Source organism: Ranitomeya imitator, chromosome 4, assembly GCF_032444005.1.
Source record: "Ranitomeya imitator isolate aRanImi1 chromosome 4, aRanImi1.pri, whole genome shotgun sequence".
Taxonomy (NCBI): Eukaryota; Metazoa; Chordata; class Amphibia; order Anura; family Dendrobatidae; genus Ranitomeya; species Ranitomeya imitator.
Window position 1 is genome coordinate 723090287 of NC_091285.1, and position 19007 is coordinate 723109293.

The 19007-nt window shown below is 54.8% G+C and overlaps 1 protein-coding gene across 2 annotated transcripts in view; it reads left to right on the forward strand.

The window, feature by feature from the left end:
- Positions 1-10292: 10292 nt before the first annotated feature.
- Positions 10293-19007, forward strand: part of ACADVL (acyl-CoA dehydrogenase very long chain) — a 50142-nt gene continuing 41427 nt past the window's right edge. Inside the window, exon 1 of one of the 2 annotated variants that reach the window (XM_069767626.1) lies at positions 10293-10606. In XM_069767626.1, coding sequence (XP_069623727.1) covers positions 10551-10606 — 56 coding nt within the window. In that variant the 5' untranslated portion in view covers positions 10293-10550. The remainder of the gene's footprint in view (positions 10607-19007) is intronic. The other variant, XM_069767625.1, reaches the window with a different exon arrangement.

Below are 19007 nucleotides of genomic sequence, written 5' to 3' on the forward strand. Positions count from 1 at the left end.
TATTAGTGTACACGGTGACTGCAGAGCTCACACACAGCACAGCCGTCTCCTCTCCTGTCAGGTGTGTGTTATATCAGTGTACACGGTGACTGCAGAGCTCACACACAGCACAGCCGTCTTCTCTCCTGTCAGGTGTGTGTTATGTCAGTGTACACCGTGACTGCAGAGCTCACACACAGCATAGCCGTCTCCTGTCCTGTCAGGTGTGTGTTATGTCAGTGTACACGGTGACTGCAGCGCTCACACACAGCACAGCCGTCTCCTCTCCTGTCAGGTGTGTGTTATGTCAGTGTACACGATGACTGCAGAGCTCACACACAGCACAGTCATCTCCTCTCCTGTCAGGTGTGTGTTATGTCAGTGTACACCATGACTACAGCGCTCACACACAGCACAGCCGTCTTCTGTACTGTCAGGTGTGTGTTATGTCAGTGTAGACGGTGACTGCAGAGCTCACACACAGCACAGCCATCTCCTCTCCTGTCAGGTGTGTGTTATGTCAGTGTACACGGTGACTGCAGAGCTCACACACAGCACAGCCGTCTCCTCTCCTGTCAGGTGTGTGTTATGTCAGTGTACACGATGACTGCAGAGCTCACACACAGCACAGCCGTCTCCTCTCCTGTCAGGTGTGTGTTATGTCAGTGCACACGGTGACTGCAGAGCTCACACACAGCACAGCCGTCTCCTCTCCTGTCAGGTGTGTCTTATGTCAGTGTACACCGTGACTGCAGCGCTCACACACAGCACAGCCGTCTCCTGTCCTGTCAGGTGTGTGTTATGTCAGTGTACACCGTGACTGCAGCGCTCACACACAGCACAGCCGTCTCCTGTCCTGTCAGGTGTGTGTTATGTCAGTGTACACGGTGACTGCAGAGCTCACACACAGCACAGCCGTCTCCTCTCCTGTCAGGTGTGTGTTATGTCAGTGTACACGGTGACTGCAGCGCTCACACACAGCACAGCCGTCTCCTGTCCTGTCAGGTGTGTGTTATGTCAGTGTACACGGTGACTGCAGAGCTCACACACAGCACAGCCGTCTCCTCTCCTGTCAGGTGTGTGTTATATCAGTGTACACGGTGACTGCAGAGCTCACACACAGCACAGCCGTCTCCTCTCCTGTCAGGTGTGTGTTATGTCAGTGTACACGGTGACTGCAGCGCTCACACACGGCACAGCCGTCTCCTGTCCTGTCAGGTGTGTGTTATGTCAGTGTACACCGTGACTGCAGCGCTCACACACAGCACAGCCGTCTCCTGTCCTGTCAGGTGTGTGTTATGTCAGTGTACACGGTGACTGCAGAGCTCACACACAGCACAGCCATCTCCTCTCCTGTCAGGTGTGTATTATGTCAGTGTACACGGTGACTGCAGTGCTCACACACGGCACAGCCGTCTCCTCTCCTGTCAGGTGTGTGTTATATCAGTGAACACGGTGACTGCAGAGCTCACACACAGCACAGCCGTCTCCTCTCCTGTCAGGTGTGTGTTATGTCAGTGTACACGGTGACTGCAGCGCTAACACACAGCACAGCCGTCTCCTCTCCTGTCAGGTGTGTGTTATGTCAGTGTACACGGTGACTGCAGAGCTCACACACAGCACAGCCATCTCCTCTCCTGTCAGGTGTGTGTTATGTCAGTGTACACGGTGACTGCAGAGCTCACACACAGCACAGCCGTCTCCTCTCCTGTCAGGTGTGTATTATGTCAGTGTACACGGTGACTGCAGAGCTCACACACAGCACAGCCATCTCCTCTCCTGTCAGGTGTGTATTATGTCAGTGTACACGGTGACTGCAGCGCTCACACACACCACAGCCATCTCCTCTCCTGTCAGGTGTGTATTATGTCAGTGTACACGGTGACTGCAGCGCTCACACACAGCACAGCCATCTCCTCTCCTGTCAGGTGTGTATTATGTCAGGGTACACGGTGACTGCAGCGCTCACACACAGCACAGCCGTCTCCTCTCCTGTCAGGTGTGTATTATGTCAGTGTACACGGTGACTGAAGCGCTCACACACAGCACAGCCGTCTCCTCTCCTGTCAGGTGTGTATTATGTCAGTGTACACGGTGACTGCAGAGCTCACACACAGCACAGCCGTCTCCTGTCCTGTCAGGTGTGTGTTATGTCAGTGTACACGGTGACTGCAGCGCTCACACACAGCACAGCCATCTCCTCTCCTGTCAGGTGTGTATTATGTCAGTGTACACGGTGACTGCAGCGCTCACACACAGCACAGCTGTCTCCTCTCCTGTCAGGTGTGTATTATGTCAGTGTACAAGGTGACTGCAGCGCTCACACGCAGCACAGCCATCTCCTCTCCTGTCAGGTGTGTATTATGTCAGTGTACACGGTGACTGCAGCGCTCACACAGCACAGCCGTCTCCTCTCCTGTCAGGTGTGTATTATGTCAGTGTACACGGTGACTGCAGCGCTCACACACAGCACAGCCGTCTCCTGTCCTGTCAGGTGTGTGTTATGTCAGTGTACACGGTGACTGCAGCGCTCACACACAGCACAGCCATCTCTTTTCCTGTTAGGTGTGTATTATGTCAGTGTACAAGGTGACTGCAGAGCTCACACACAGCACAGCCGTCTCCTCTCTTGTCAGGTGTGTGTTATATCAGTGTACACGGTGACTGCAGAGCTCACACACAGCACAGCCGTCTTCTCTCCTGTCAGGTGTGTATTATGTCAGTGTACACGGTGACTGCAGCGCTCACACACAGCACAGCCGTCTTCTCTCCTGTCAGGTGTGTATTATGTCAGTGTACACGGTGACTGCAGCGCTCACACAGCACAGCCATCTCCTCTCCTGTCAGGTGTGTATTAAGTCAGTGTACACGGTGACTGCAGAGCTCACACACAGCACAGCCATCTCCTCTCCTGTCAGGTGTGTATTATGTCAGTGTACACGGTGACTGCAGCGCTCACACACAGCACAGCCGTCTCCTCTCCTGTCAGGTGTGTGTTATGTCAGTGTACACGGTGACTGCAGAGCTCACACACAGCACAGCCGTCTCCTCTCCTGTCAGGTGTGTGTTATGTCAGTGTACACGGTGACTGCAGCGCTCACACACAGCACAGCCGTCTCCTCTCCTGTCAGGTGTGTGTTATGTCAGTGTACACGGTGACTGCAGCGCTCACACACAGCACAGCCGTCTCCTGTCCTGTCAGGTGTGTGTTATGTCAGTGTACACGGTGACTGCAGAGCTCACACACAGCACAGCCGTCTCCTCTCCTGTCAGGTGTGTGTTATATCAGTGTACACGGTGACTGCAGAGCTCACACACAGCACAGCCGTCTTCTCTCCTGTCAGGTGTGTGTTATGTCAGTGTACACCGTGACTGCAGAGCTCACACACAGCATAGCCGTCTCCTGTCCTGTCAGGTGTGTGTTATGTCAGTGTACACCGTGACTGCAGAGCTCACACACAGCATAGCCGTCTCCTGTCCTGTCAGGTGTGTGTTGTCAGTGTACACGGTGACTGCAGCGCTCACACACAGCACAGCCGTCTCCTGTCCTGTCAGGTGTGTATTATGTCAGTGTACACGATGACTGCAGAGCTCACACACAGCACAGCCGTCTCCTCTCCTGTCAGGTGTGTGTTATGTCAGTGTACACGGTGACTGCAGCACTCACACACAGCACAGCCATCTCCTGTCCTGTCAGGTGTGTGTTATGTCAGTGTACACGGTGACTGCAGAGCTCACACACAGCACAGCCGTCTCCTCTCCTGTCAGGTGTGTATTATGTCAGTGTACACGGTGACTGCAGAGCTCACACACAGCACAGCCATCTCCTCTCCTGTCTGGTGTGTATTATGTCAGTGTACACGGTGACTGCAGCGCTCACACACAGCACAGCCATCTCCTCTCCTGTCAGGTGTGTATTATGTCAGTGTACACGGTGACTGCAGCGCTCACACACAGCACAGCCATCTCCTCTCCTGTCAGGTGTGTATTATGTCAGTGTACACGGTGACTGCAGAGCTCACACACAGCACAGCCATCTCCTCTCCTGTCAGGTGTGTATTATGTCAGTGTACACGGTGACTGCAGCGCTCACACACAGCACAGCCGTCTCCTCTCCTGTCAGGTGTGTATTATGTCAGTGTACACGGTGACTGCAGAGCTCACACACAGCACAGCCGTCTCCTGTCCTGTCAGGTGTGTGTTATGTTAGTGTACACGGTGACTGCAGCTCTCACACACAGCACAGCCATCTCCTCTCCTGTCAGGTGTGTATTATGTCAGTGTACACGGTGACTGCAGCGCTCACACACAGCACAGCCGTCTCCTCTCCTGTCAGGTGTGTATTATGTCAGTGTACACGGTGACTGCAGAGCTCACACACAGCACAGCCGTCTCCTGTCCTGTCAGGTGTGTGTTATGTCAGTGTACACGGTGACTGCAGCGCTCACACACAGCACAGCCATCTCCTCTCCTGTCAGGTGTGTATTATGTCAGTGCACACGGTGACTGCAGCGCTCACACACAGCACAGCCGTCTCCTCTCCTGTCAGGTGTGTGTTATGTCAGTGTACACGGTGACTGCAGAGCTCACACACAGCACAGCCGTCTCCTCTCCTGTCAGGTGTGTGTTATGTCAGTGTACACGGTGACTGCAGCGCTCACACACAGCACAGCCGTCTCCTCTCCTGTCAGGTGTGTGTTATGTCAGTGTACACGGTGACTGCAGCGCTCACACACAGCACAGCCGTCTCCTGTCCTGTCAGGTGTGTGTTATATCAGTTTACACGGTGACTGCAGAGCTCACACACAGCACAGCCGTCTCCTCTCCTGTCAGGTGTGTGTTATATCAGTGTACACGGTGACTGCAGAGCTCACACACAGCACAGCCGTCTTCTCTCCTGTCAGGTGTGTGTTATGTCAGTGTACACCGTGATTGCAGAGCTCACACACAGCATAGCCGTCTCCTGTCCTGTCAGGTGTGTGTTATGTCAGTGTACACGGTGACTGCAGCGCTCACACACAGCACAGCCGTCTCCTCTCCTGTCAGGTGTGTGTTATGTCAGTGTACACGGTGACTGCAGCGCTCACACACAGCACAGCCGTCTCCTGTCCTGTCAGGTGTGTATTATGTCAGTGTACACGATGACTGCAGAGCTCACACACGGCACAGTCATCTCCTCTCCTGTCAGGTGTGTGTTATGTCAGTGTACACCATGACTACAGCGCTCACACACAGCACAGCCGTCTTCTGTACTGTCAGGTGTGTGTTATGTCAGTGTAGACGGTGACTGCAGAGCTCACACACAGCACAGCCATCTCCTCTCCTGTCAGGTGTGTGTTATGTCAGTGTACACGGTGACTGCAGAGCTCACACACAGCACAGCCGTCTCCTCTCCTGTCAGGTGTGTGTTATGTCAGTGTACACGATGACTGCAGAGCTCACACACAGCACAGCCGTCTCCTCTCCTGTCAGGTGTGTGTTATGTCAGTGCACACGGTGACTGCAGAGCTCACACACAGCACAGCCGTCTCCTCTCCTGTCAGGTGTGTCTTATGTCAGTGTACACCGTGACTGCAGCGCTCACACACAGCACAGCCGTCTCCTGTCCTGTCAGGTGTGTGTTATGTCAGTGTACACCGTGACTGCAGCGCTCACACACAGCACAGCCGTCTCCTGTCCTGTCAGGTGTGTGTTATGTCAGTGTACACGGTGACTGCAGAGCTCACACACAGCACAGCCGTCTCCTCTCCTGTCAGGTGTGTGTTATGTCAGTGTACACGGTGACTGCAGCGCTCACACACAGCACAGCCGTCTCCTGTCCTGTCAGGTGTGTGTTATGTCAGTGTACACGGTGACTGCAGAGCTCACACACAGCACAGCCGTCTCCTCTCCTGTCAGGTGTGTGTTATATCAGTGTACACGGTGACTGCAGAGCTCACACACAGCACAGCCGTCTCCTCTCCTGTCAGGTGTGTGTTATGTCAGTGTACACGGTGACTGCAGCGCTCACACACGGCACAGCCGTCTCCTGTCCTGTCAGGTGTGTGTTATGTCAGTGTACACCGTGACTGCAGCGCTCACACACAGCACAGCCGTCTCCTGTCCTGTCAGGTGTGTGTTATGTCAGTGTACACGGTGACTGCAGAGCTCACACACAGCACAGCCATCTCCTCTCCTGTCAGGTGTGTATTATGTCAGTGTACACGGTGACTGCAGCGCTCACACACGGCACAGCCGTCTCCTCTCCTGTCAGGTGTGTGTTATATCAGTGAACACGGTGACTGCAGAGCTCACACACAGCACAGCCGTCTCCTCTCCTGTCAGGTGTGTGTTATGTCAGTGTACACGGTGACTGCAGCGCTAACACACAGCACAGCCGTCTCCTCTCCTGTCAGGTGTGTGTTATGTCAGTGTACACGGTGACTGCAGAGCTCACACACAGCACAGCCATCTCCTCTCCTGTCAGGTGTGTGTTATGTCAGTGTACACGGTGACTGCAGAGCTCACACACAGCACAGCCGTCTCCTCTCCTGTCAGGTGTGTATTATGTCAGTGTACACGGTGACTGCAGAGCTCACACACAGCACAGCCATCTCCTCTCCTGTCAGGTGTGTATTATGTCAGTGTACACGGTGACTGCAGCGCTCACACACACCACAGCCATCTCCTCTCCTGTCAGGTGTGTATTATGTCAGTGTACACGGTGACTGCAGCGCTCACACACAGCACAGCCATCTCCTCTCCTGTCAGGTGTGTATTATGTCAGTGTACACGGTGACTGCAGCGCTCACACACAGCACAGCCGTCTCCTCTCCTGTCAGGTGTGTATTATGTCAGTGTACACGGTGACTGAAGCGCTCACACACAGCACAGCCGTCTCCTCTCCTGTCAGGTGTGTATTATGTCAGTGTACACGGTGACTGCAGAGCTCACACACAGCACAGCCGTCTCCTCTCCTGTCAGGTGTGTGTTATGTCAGTGTACACGGTGACTGCAGCGCTCACACACAGCACAGCCATCTCCTCTCCTGTCAGGTGTGTATTATGTCAGTGTACACGGTGACTGCAGCGCTCACACACAGCACAGCTGTCTCCTCTCCTGTCAGGTGTGTATTATGTCAGTGTACAAGGTGACTGCAGCGCTCACACACAGCACAGCCATCTCCTCTCCTGTCAGGTGTGTATTATGTCAGTGTACACGGTGACTGCAGCGCTCACACAGCACAGCCGTCTCCTCTCCTGTCAGGTGTGTATTATGTCAGTGTACACGGTGACTGCAGCGCTCACACACAGCACAGCCGTCTCCTGTCCTGTCAGGTGTGTGTTATGTCAGTGTACACGGTGACTGCAGCGCTCACACACAGCACAGCCATCTCTTTTCCTGTTAGGTGTGTATTATGTCAGTGTACAAGGTGACTGCAGAGCTCACACACAGCACAGCCGTCTCCTCTCTTGTCAGGTGTGTGTTATATCAGTGTACACGGTGACTGCAGAGCTCACACACAGCACAGCCGTCTTCTCTCCTGTCAGGTGTGTATTATGTCAGTGTACACGGTGACTGCAGCGCTCACACACAGCACAGCCGTCTTCTCTCCTGTCAGGTGTGTATTATGTCAGTGTACACGGTGACTGCAGCGCTCACACAGCACAGCCATCTCCTCTCCTGTCAGGTGTGTATTAAGTCAGTGTACACGGTGACTGCAGAGCTCACACACAGCACAGCCATCTCCTCTCCTGTCAGGTGTGTATTATGTCAGTGTACACGGTGACTGCAGCGCTCACACACAGCACAGCCGTCTCCTCTCCTGTCAGGTGTGTGTTATGTTAGTGTACACGATGACTGCAGAGCTCACACACAGCACAGCCATCTCCTCTCCTGTCAGGGGTGTGTTATGTGAGTGTACACGATGACTGCAGAGCTCACACACAGCACAGCCGTCTTCTCTCCTGTCAGGTGTGTATTATGTCAGTGTACACGGTGACTGCAGAGCTCACACACAGCACAGCCGTCTCCTCTCCTGTCAGGTGTGTGTTATGTCAGTGTACATGGTGACTGCAGCGCTCGCACACAACACAGCCGTCTCCTCTCCTGTCAGGTGTGTGTTATGTCAGTGTACACGATGACTGCAGCGCTCACACACAGCACAGCCATCTCCTCTCCTGTCAGGGGTGTGTTATGTTAGTGTACACGATGACTGCAGAGCTCACACACAGCACAGCCGTCTCCTCTCCTGTCAGGTGTGTGTTATGTCAGTGTACACGGTGACTGCAGAGCTCACACACGGCACAGCCGTCTCCTCTCCTGTCAGGTGTGTGTTATGTCAGTGCACACGGTGACTGCAGCGCTCACACACAGCACAGCCGTCTCCTCTCCTGTCAGGTGTGTATTATGTCAGTGTACACGGTGACTGCAGAGCTCACACACAGCACAGCCGTCTCCTCTCCTGTCAGGTGTGTATTATGTCAGTGTACACGGTGACTGCAGCGCTCACACACAGCACAGCCGTCTTCTCTCCTGTCAGGGGTGTGTTATGTCAGTGTACACGGTGACTGCAGAGCTCACACACAGCACAGCCGTCTTCTCTCCTGTCAGGTGTGTGTTATGTCAGTGTACACGGTGACTGCAGCGCTCACACACAGCACAGCCGTCTCCTCTCCTGTCAGGTGTGTGTTATGTCAGTGTACACGGTGACTGCAGCGCTCACACACAGCACAGCCGTCTCCTCTCCTGTCAGGTGTGTGTTATGTCAGTGTACACGGTGACTGCAGCGCTCACACACAGCACAGCCGTCTCCTCTCCTGTCAGGTGTGTATTATGTCAGTGTACAAGGTGACTGCAGCGCTCACACACAGCACAGCCGTCTCCTCTCCTGTCAGGGGTGTGTTATGTTAGTGTACACGATGACTGCAGAGCTCACACACAGCACAGCCGTCTCCTCTCCTGTCAGGTGTGTGTTATGTCAGTGTACACGGTGACTGCAGAGCTCACACACGGCACAGCCGTCTCCTCTCCTGTCAGGTGTGTGTTATGTCAGTGTACACGGTGACTGCAGCGCTCACACACAGCACAGCTGTCTCCTCTCCTGTCAGGTGTGTGTTATGTCAGTGTACACGGTGACTGCAGAGCTCACACACAGCACAGCCGTCTCCTCTCCTGTCAGGTGTGTGTTATGTCAGTGTACACGGTGACTGCAGCGCTCACACACAGCACAGCCGTCTCCTCTCCTGTCAGGTGTGTGTTATATCAGTGTACACGGTGACTGCAGCGCTCACACACAGCACAGCCGTCTCCTCTCCTGTCAGGTGTGTGTTATGTCAGTGTACACGGTGACTGCAGAGCTCACACACAGCACAGCCGTCTCCTCTCCTGTCAGGTGTGTGTTATGTCAGTGTACACGGTGACTGCAGAGCTCACACACGGCACAGCCGTCTCCTCTCCTGTCAGGTGTGTGTTATGTCAGTGTACACGGTGACTGCAGCGCTCACACACAGCACAGCCGTCTCCTCTCCTGTCAGGTGTGTGTTATGTCAGTGTACACGGTGACTGCAGAGCTCACACACGGCACAGCCGTCTCCTCTCCTGTCAGGTGTGTGTTATGTCAGTGTACACGGTGACTGCAGCGCTCACACACAGCACAGCCGTCTCCTCTCCTGTCAGGTGTGTGTTATGTCAGTGTACACGGTGACTGCAGAGCTCACACACAGCACAGCCGTCTCCTCTCCTGTCAGGTGTGTGTTATGTCAGTGTACACGGTGACTGCAGCGCTCACACACAGCACAGCCGTCTCCTCTCCTGTCAGGTGTGTGTTATGTCAGTGTACACGGTGACTGCAGCGCTCACACACAGCACAGCCGTCTCCTCTCCTGTCAGGTGTGTGTTATGTCAGTGTACACGGTGACTGCAGCGCTCACACACAGCACAGCCGTCTCCTCTCCTGTCAGGTGTGTATTATGTCAGTGTACACGGTGACTGCAGAGCTCACACACAGCACAGGCGTCTCCTCTCCTGTCAGGTGTGTATTATGTCAGTGTACACGGTGACTGCAGAGCTCACACACAGCACAGCCGTCTCCTCTCCTGTCAGGTGTGTGTTATGTCAGTGTACACGGTGACTGCAGCGCTCACACACAGCACAGCCGTCTCCTCTCCTGTCAGGTGTGTATTATGTCAGTGTACACGGTGACTGCAGAGCTCACACACAGCACAGGCGTCTCCTCTCCTGTCAGGTGTGTATTATGTCAGTGTACACGGTGACTGCAGAGCTCACACACAGCACAGCCGTCTCCTCTCCTGTCAGGTGTGTGTTATGTCAGTGTACAAGGTGACTGCAGCGCTCACACACAGCACAGCCGTCTTCTCTCCTGTCAGGGGTATTAATGTTTTGGCTGACCGTCACCACAGAGGTCTCATCACGTGACTGCTGCGGAGAATGACGGCGCTCACAGGGTTAATATCTGAGGATCCGCGCGCTCTGCCTGCAGCTCGTGAGACTACAACTCCCACAATGCATTGCCCCGGGAACAGACGGTGCCGGAAGTGAAGTGACCTTGCCGGTCACTCAGTAGGACAGCTATGATAATGCTACCGGCCGCGGTGTCCCGAGGTTTTCTCCGTCATATCGCCTGCAGGTAAGAGACTCCCGGGACCGGGGAAGATAACATGTCTGATGATTATCTGACCCCTAGATAGTGTAAAGTGGTACAGTCTGCGCGGTTTGCCTAATGCGCGATATATGATGTTGACTCTGCCATTGTCCTGGGGCGGGTGTGGTAAAGAGATTTATAGAGCGCTTATATTTCACCCCTCTAAATATTTATGGGTTTACCCGCTAATGTACAGTGTGTATGCGAGATCAAACCAATATACAGCGTGTACGGGGGAGGAACCATCCAATATACAGCGTGTACGGGGGGGGGGGGAACCATCCAATATACAGCGTGTACGGGGGGGAGGAACCATCCAATATACAGCGTGTACGGGGGAGGAACCATCCAATATACAGCGTGTACGGGGGAGGAACCATCCAATATACAGCGTGTACGGGGGGAGGAACCATCCAATATACAGCGTGTACGGGGGGGGGGGGAACCATCCAATATACAGCGTGTACGGGGGGGAGGAACCATCCAATATACAGCGTGTACGGGGGAGGAACCATCCAATATACAGCGTGTACGGGGGAGGAACCATCCAATATACAGCGTGTACGGGGGGAGGAACCATCCAATATACAGCGTGTACGGGGGGGGGGGGAACCATCCAATATACAGCGTGTACGGGGGGGGGGGGGAACCATCCAATATACAGCGTGTACGGGGGGGGGGGAAGAGGAACCATCCAATATACAGCGTGTACGGGGGGGGGGGGGAAGAGGAACCATCCAATATACAGCGTGTACGGGGGGAGGAGGAACCATCCAATATACAGCGTGTACGGGGGGGGGGGGGGAACCATCCAATATACAGCGTGTACGGGGGAGGAACCATCCAATATACAGCGTGTACGGGGGGGGGGGAACCATCCAATATACAGCGTGTACGGGGGGGGGGGAACCATCCAATATACAGCGTGTACGGGGGGGAGGAGGAGGAACCATCCAATATACAGCGTGTACGGGGGGGAGGGAACCATCCAATATACAGCGTGTACGGGGGGGAGGAGGAGGAACCATCCAATATACAGCGTGTACGGGGGGGGGGGGGAAGAGGAACCATCCAATATACAGCGTGTACTGGGGAGGAACCATCCAATATACAGCGTGTACGGGGGGGGGGGGAACCATCCAATATACAGTGTGTACGGGGGGGGAGGAGGAACCATCCAATATACAGCGTGTACGGGGGGGGGGGAAGAGGAACCATCCAATATACAGCGTGTACTGGGGAGGAACCATCCAATATACAGCGTGTACGGGGGGGGGGGAACCATCCAATATACAGTGTGTACGGGGGGGGGAGGAGGAACCATCCAATATACAGCGTGTACGGGGGGGGGAAGAGGAACCATCCAATATACAGCGTGTACGGGGGGGGGAAGAGGAACCATCCAATATACAGCGTGTACGGGGGAGGAGGAACCATCCAATATACAGCGTGTACGGGGGGGGGGGAACCATCCAATATACAGCGTGTACGGGGGGGAGGGAACCATCCAATATACAGTGTGTACGGGGGGGGGGGGGGGGGAAGAGGAACCATCCAATATACAGCGTGTACGGGGGGAGGAGGAACCATCCAATATACAGCGTGTACGGGGGGGGGGGGAACCATCCAATATACAGCGTGTACGGGGGGGGGGGGGGAAAGAGGAACCATCCAATATACAGCGTGTACGGGGGGAGGAGGAACCATCCAATATACAGCGTGTACGGGGGGGAGGGAACCATCCAATATACAGTGTGTACGGGGGAGGAACCATCCAATATACAGCGTGTACGGGGGGGGGGGAAGAGGAACCATCCAATATACAGTGTGTACGGGGGGGGGGAAGAGGAACCATCCAATATACAGTGTGTACGGGGGGGGGGAAGAGGAACCATCCAATATACAGCGTGTACTGGGGGAGGAACCATCCAATATACAGCGTGTACGGGGGAGGAACCATCCAATATACAGCGTGTACGGGGGGAGGAACCATCCAATATACAGCGTGTACGGGGGGGAGGAGGAACCATCCAATATACAGCGTGTACGGGGGAGGAGGAACCATCCAATATACAGCGTGTACGGGGGAGGAGGAACCATCCAATATACAGCGTGTACGGGGGGGGGGGGGAACCATCCAATATACAGCGTGTACGGGGGAGGGGGAACCATCCAATATACAGCGTGTACGGGGGAGGAACCATCCAATATACAGCGTGTACGGGGGGGGGAGGAACCATCCAATATACAGCGTGTACGGGGGGGGGGGGAACCATCCAATATACAGCGTGTACGGGGGGGGGATCCATCCAATATACAGCGTGTACGGGGGGGGGAGGAGGAACCATCCAATATACAGCGTGTACGGGGGGGGGAAGAGGAACCATCCAATATACAGCGTGTACGGGGGAGGAACCATCCAATATACAGCGTGTACGGGGGGGGGGGAAGAGGAACCATCCAATATACAGCGTGTACGGGGGAGGAACCATCCAATATACAGCGTGTACGGGGGGGGGGGAAGAGGAACCATCCAATATACAGCGTGTACGGGGGGGGGGGGGAGAAGGAACCATCCAATATACAGCGTGTACGGGGGAGGAACCATCCAATATACAGCGTGTACGGGGGGGGGGAAGAGGAACCATCCAATATACAGCGTGTACGGGGGAGGAACCATCCAATATACAGCGTGTACGGGGGAGGAACCATCCAATATACAGCGTGTACGGGGGGGGGGGGGGGAAGAGGAACCATCCAATATACAGCGTGTACGGGGGGGGGGGAAGAGGAACCATCCAATATACAGCGTGTACTGGGGAGGAACCATCCAATATACAGCGTGTACGGGGGGGGGGGGGGAAGAGGAACCATCCAATATACAGCGTGTACGGGGGGGGGGGGGGAAGAGGAACCATCCAATATACAGCGTGTACGGGGGAGGAACCATCCAATATACAGCGTGTACGGGGGAGGAACCATCCAATATACAGCGTGTACGGGGAGGCACCATCCAATATACAGCTTGTGCGGGGGAGGAACCATCCAATATACAGCGTGTACGGGGGGAGGAGGAACCATCCAATATACAGCGTGTACGGGGGGGGAACCATCCAATATACAGCGTGTACGGGGGGGGGGGGAGAGGAACCATCCAATATACAGCGTGTACGGGGGAGGAACCATCCAATATACAGCGTGTACGGGGGAGGAACCATCCAATATACAGCGTGTACGGGGAGGAACCATCCAATATACAGCTTGTGCGGGGGAGGAACCATCCAATATACAGCGTGTACGGGGGGAGGAGGAACCATCCAATATACAGCGTGTACGGGGGAGGAACCATCCAATATACAGCTTGTGCGGGGGAGGAACCATCCAATATACAGCGTGTACGGGGGGAGGAGGAACCATCCAATATACAGCGTGTACTGGGGAGGAACCATCCAATATACAGCGTGTACGGGGGGGGGGGAGAGGAACCATCCAATATACAGCGTGTACGGGGGAGGAACCATCCAATATACAGCGTGTACGGGGGAGGAACCATCCAATATACAGCGTGTACGGGGGGGGGGGGGGAAGAGGAACCATCCAATATACAGCGTGTACGGGGGGAGGAGGAACCATCCAATATACAGCGTGTACGGGGGGAGGAGGAGCCATCCAATATACAGCGTGTACGGGGGGGAGGAGGAACCATCCAATATACAGCGTGTACGGGGGGGAGGAGGAACCATCCAATATACAGCATGTACGGGGGGAGGAACCATCCAATATACAGCGTGTACGGGGGGGAGGAGGAACCATCCAATATACAGCGTGTACGGGGGGAGGAGGAACCATCCAATATACAGCGTGTACGGGGGAGGAGGAACCATCCAATATACAGCGTGTACGGTGGGGGGGGGGAACCATCCAATATACAGCGTGTACGGGGGAGGGGGAACCATCCAATATACAGCGTGTATGGGGGGGGGGAAGAGGAACCATCCAATATACAGCGTGTACGGGGGAGGAACCATCCAATATACAGCGTGTACGGGGGAGGAACCATCCAATATACAGCGTGTACGGGGGAGGAACCATCCAATATACAGCGTGTACGGGGGGGGGGGAGGAACCATCCAATATACAGCGTGTACGGGGGGGGGGAACCATCCAATATACAGCGTGTACGGGGGGGGGGGAAGAGGAACCATCCAATATACAGCGTGTACGGGGGAGGAACCATCCAATATACAGCGTGTACGGGGGAGGAACCATCCAATATACAGCGTGTACGGGGGGGGGGGGGAAGAGGAACCATCCAATATACAGCGTGTACGGGGGAGGAACCATCCAATATACAGCGTGTACGGGGGGGGGAAGAGGAACCATCCAATATACAGCGTGTACGGGGGGAGGAGGAACCATCCAATATACAGCGTGTACGGGGGAGGAGGAACCATCCAATATACAGCGTGTACGGGGAGAGGAACCATCCAATATACAGCGTGTACGGGGGGGAGGAACCATCCAATATACAGCGTGTACGGGGGGGAGGAGGAACCATCCAATATACAGCGTGTACGGGGGGGAGGAGGAACCATCCAATATACAGCGTGTACGGGGGAGGAACCATCCAATATACAGCGTGTACGGGGGGAGGAACCATCCAATATACAGCGTGTACGGGGGAGGAACCATCCAATATACAGCGTGTACGGGGGAGGAACCATCCAATATACATCGTGTACGGGGGAGGAACCATCCAATATACAGTGTGTACAGGGGGAGGAGGAACCATCCAATATACAGCGTGTACGGGGGGAGGAACCATCCAATATACAGCGTGTACGGGGGAGGGACCATCCAATATACAGCGTGTACGGGGGAGGAACCATCCAATATACAGCGTGTACGGGGGGAGGAGGAACCATCCAATATACAGCGTGTACGGGGGGAGGAGGAACCATCCAATATACAGCGTGTACGGGGGAGGAACCATCCAATATACATCGTGTACGGGGGAGGAACCATCCAATATACAGCGTGTACGGGGGAGGGACCATCCAATATACAGCGTGTACGGGGGAGGAACCATCCAATATACAGCGTGTACGGGGGAGGGACCATCCAATATACAGCGTGTACGGGGGAGGAACCATCCAATATACAGCGTGTACGGGGGGAGGAACCATCCAACATACAGCGTGTACGGGGGGAGGAGGAACCATCCAATATACAGCGTGTACGGGGGAGGAGGAACCATCCAATATACAGCGTGTACGGGGGAGGAGGAACCATCCAATATATATCGTGTACGGGGTAGGAGGAACCATCCAATATACATCGTGTACGGGGGGAGGAGGAGCCATCCAATATACAGCGTGTACGGGGGAGGAACCATCCAATATACAGCGTGTACGGGGGAGGAGGAACCATCCAATATATATCGTGTACGGGGTAGGAGGAACCATCCAATATACATCGTGTGCGGGGGAGGAACCATCCAATATACAGCGTGTACGGGGGAGGAACCATCCAATATACAGCGTGTACGGGGGAGGAGGAACCATCCAATATATATCGTGTACGGGGGGAGGAGGAACCATCCAATATACAGCGTGTGCGGGGGAGGAACCATCCAATATACAGCGTGTACGGGGGAGGAGGAACCATCCAATATACAGTGTGTACGGGGGGGGAGGAACCATCCAATATACAGCGTGTACGGGGGAGGAACCATCCAATATACAGCGTGTATGGGGGGGGAAGGAACCATCCAATATACAGCGTGTACGGGGGAGGAACCATCCAATATACAGCGTGTACGGGGGGGAGGAACCATCCAATATACAGCGTGTACGGGGGGAGGAGGAACCACCCAATATACAGCGTGTACGGGGGGGGAGGAACCATCCAATATACAGCGTGTACGGGGGAGGAGGAACCATCCAATATACAGCGTGTACGGGGGGGGAGGAACCATCCAATATACAGCGTGTACGGGGGAGGAGGAACCATCCAATATACAGCGTGTACGGGGGGGGGGGGGAGGAGGAACCATCCAATATACAGCGTGTACGGGGGGGGGGGGGGAGGAGGAACCATCCAATATACAGCGTGTACGGGGGAGGAACCATCCAATATACAGCGTGTACGGGGGGGAGGAGGAACCACCCAATATACAGCGTGTACGGGGGGGGGGGGAGGAACCACCCAATATACAGCGTGTACGGGGGGGGGGAGGAACCATCCAATATACAGCGTGTACGGGGGAGGAGGAACCATCCAATATACAGCGTGTACGGGGAGGCACCATCCAATATACAGCGTGTACGGGGGGGAGGAGGAACCATCCAATATACAGCGTGTACGGGGGAGGAGGAACCATCCAATATACAGCGTGTACGGGGGAGGGACCATCCAATATACAGCGTGTACGGGGGGAGGAACCATCCAATATATAGCGTGTACGGGGGGAGGAGGAATCATCCAATATACAGCGTGTACGGGGGAGGAACCATCCAATATACAGCGTGTACGGGGGGAGGATCCATCCAATATACAGCGTGTACGGGGGAGGGACCATCCAATATACAGCGTGTACGGGGGAGGAACCATCCAATATACAGCGTGTACGGGGGGAGGAGGAACCATCCAATATACAGCGTGTACGGGGGAGGAGGAACCATCCAATATACAGAGTGTACAGGTGAGGAGGAAGCATCCAATATACAGCGTGTACGGGGGAGGAGGAACCATCCAATATACAGCGTGTACGGGGGAGGAACCATCCAATATACAGCGTGTACGGGGGAGGAGGAACCATCCAATATACAGCGTGTACGGGGGAGGAGGAACCATCCAATATACAGCGTGTACGGGGGGGAAGGAACCATCCAATATACAGCGTGTACGGGGGGAGGAGGAACCATCCAATATACAGCGTGTACAGGGGGAGGAACCATCCAATATACAGCGTGTACGTGGGGGGGGGGGGAGGAACCATCCAATATACAGCGTGTACGGGGGGGAGGAACCATCCAATATACAGCGTGTACGGGGGAGGAGGAACCATCCAATATACAGCGTGTACGGGGGGAGGAGGAACCATCCAATATACAGCGTGTACGGGGGGAGGAACCATCCAATATACAGCGTGTACGGGGGAGGAACCATCCAATATACAGCGTGTACGGGGGAGGAACCATCCAATATACAGCGTGTACGGGGGAGGAACCATCCAATATACAGCGTGTACGGGGGGAGGAACCATCCAATATACAGTGTGTACGGGGGGGGGGGGAGGAACCATCCAATATACAGCGTGTACGGGGGAGGAACCATCCAATATACAGCGTGTACGGGGGAGGAACCATCCAATATACAGCGTGTACGGGGGGAGGAACCATCCAATATACAGCGTGTACGGGGGGGGGGGAGGAACCATCCAATATACAGCGTGTACGGGGGGAGGAACCATCCAATATACAGCGTGTACCGGGGGAGGAACCATCCAATATACAGCGTGTACGGGGGGAGGAACCATCCAATATACAGCGTGTACGGGGGAGGAGGAACCGTCCAATATACAGCGTGTACGGGGGGGGGGAGGAACCATCCAATATACAGCGTGTACGGGGGGGGAACCACCCAATATACAGCGTGTACGGGGGGGAGGAACCATCCAATATACAGCGTGTACGGGGGGAGGAACCATCCAATATACAGCGTGTACGGGGGAGGAGGAACCATCCAATATACAGCGTGTACGGGGGAGGAACCATCCAATATACAGCGTGTACGGGGGAGGAACCATCCAATATACAGCGTGTACGGGGGAGGAACCATCCAATATACAGCGTGTACGGGGGGGAGGAACCATCCAATATACAGCGTGTACGGGGGAGGAGGAACCATCCAATATACAGCGTGTACGGGGGGGAGGAACCATCCAATATACAGCGTGTACGGGGGAGGAGGAACCATCCAATATACAGAGTGTACAGGTGAGGAGGAAGCATCCAATATACAGCGTGTACGGGGGAGGAGGAACCATCCAATATACAGCGTGTACGGGGGAGGAACCATCCAATATACAGCGTGTACGGGGGAGGAGGAACCATCCAATATACAGCGTGTACGGGGGAGGAGGAACCATCCAATATACAGCGTGTACGGGGGGGAAGGAACCATCCAATATACAGCGTGTACGGGGGGAGGAGGAACCATCCAATATACAGCGTGTACAGGGGGAGGAACCATCCAATATACAGCGTGTACGTGGGGGGGGGGGGAGGAACCATCCAATATACAGCGTGTACGGGGGGGAGGAACCATCCAATATACAGCGTGTACGGGGGAGGAGGAACCATCCAATATACAGCGTGTACGG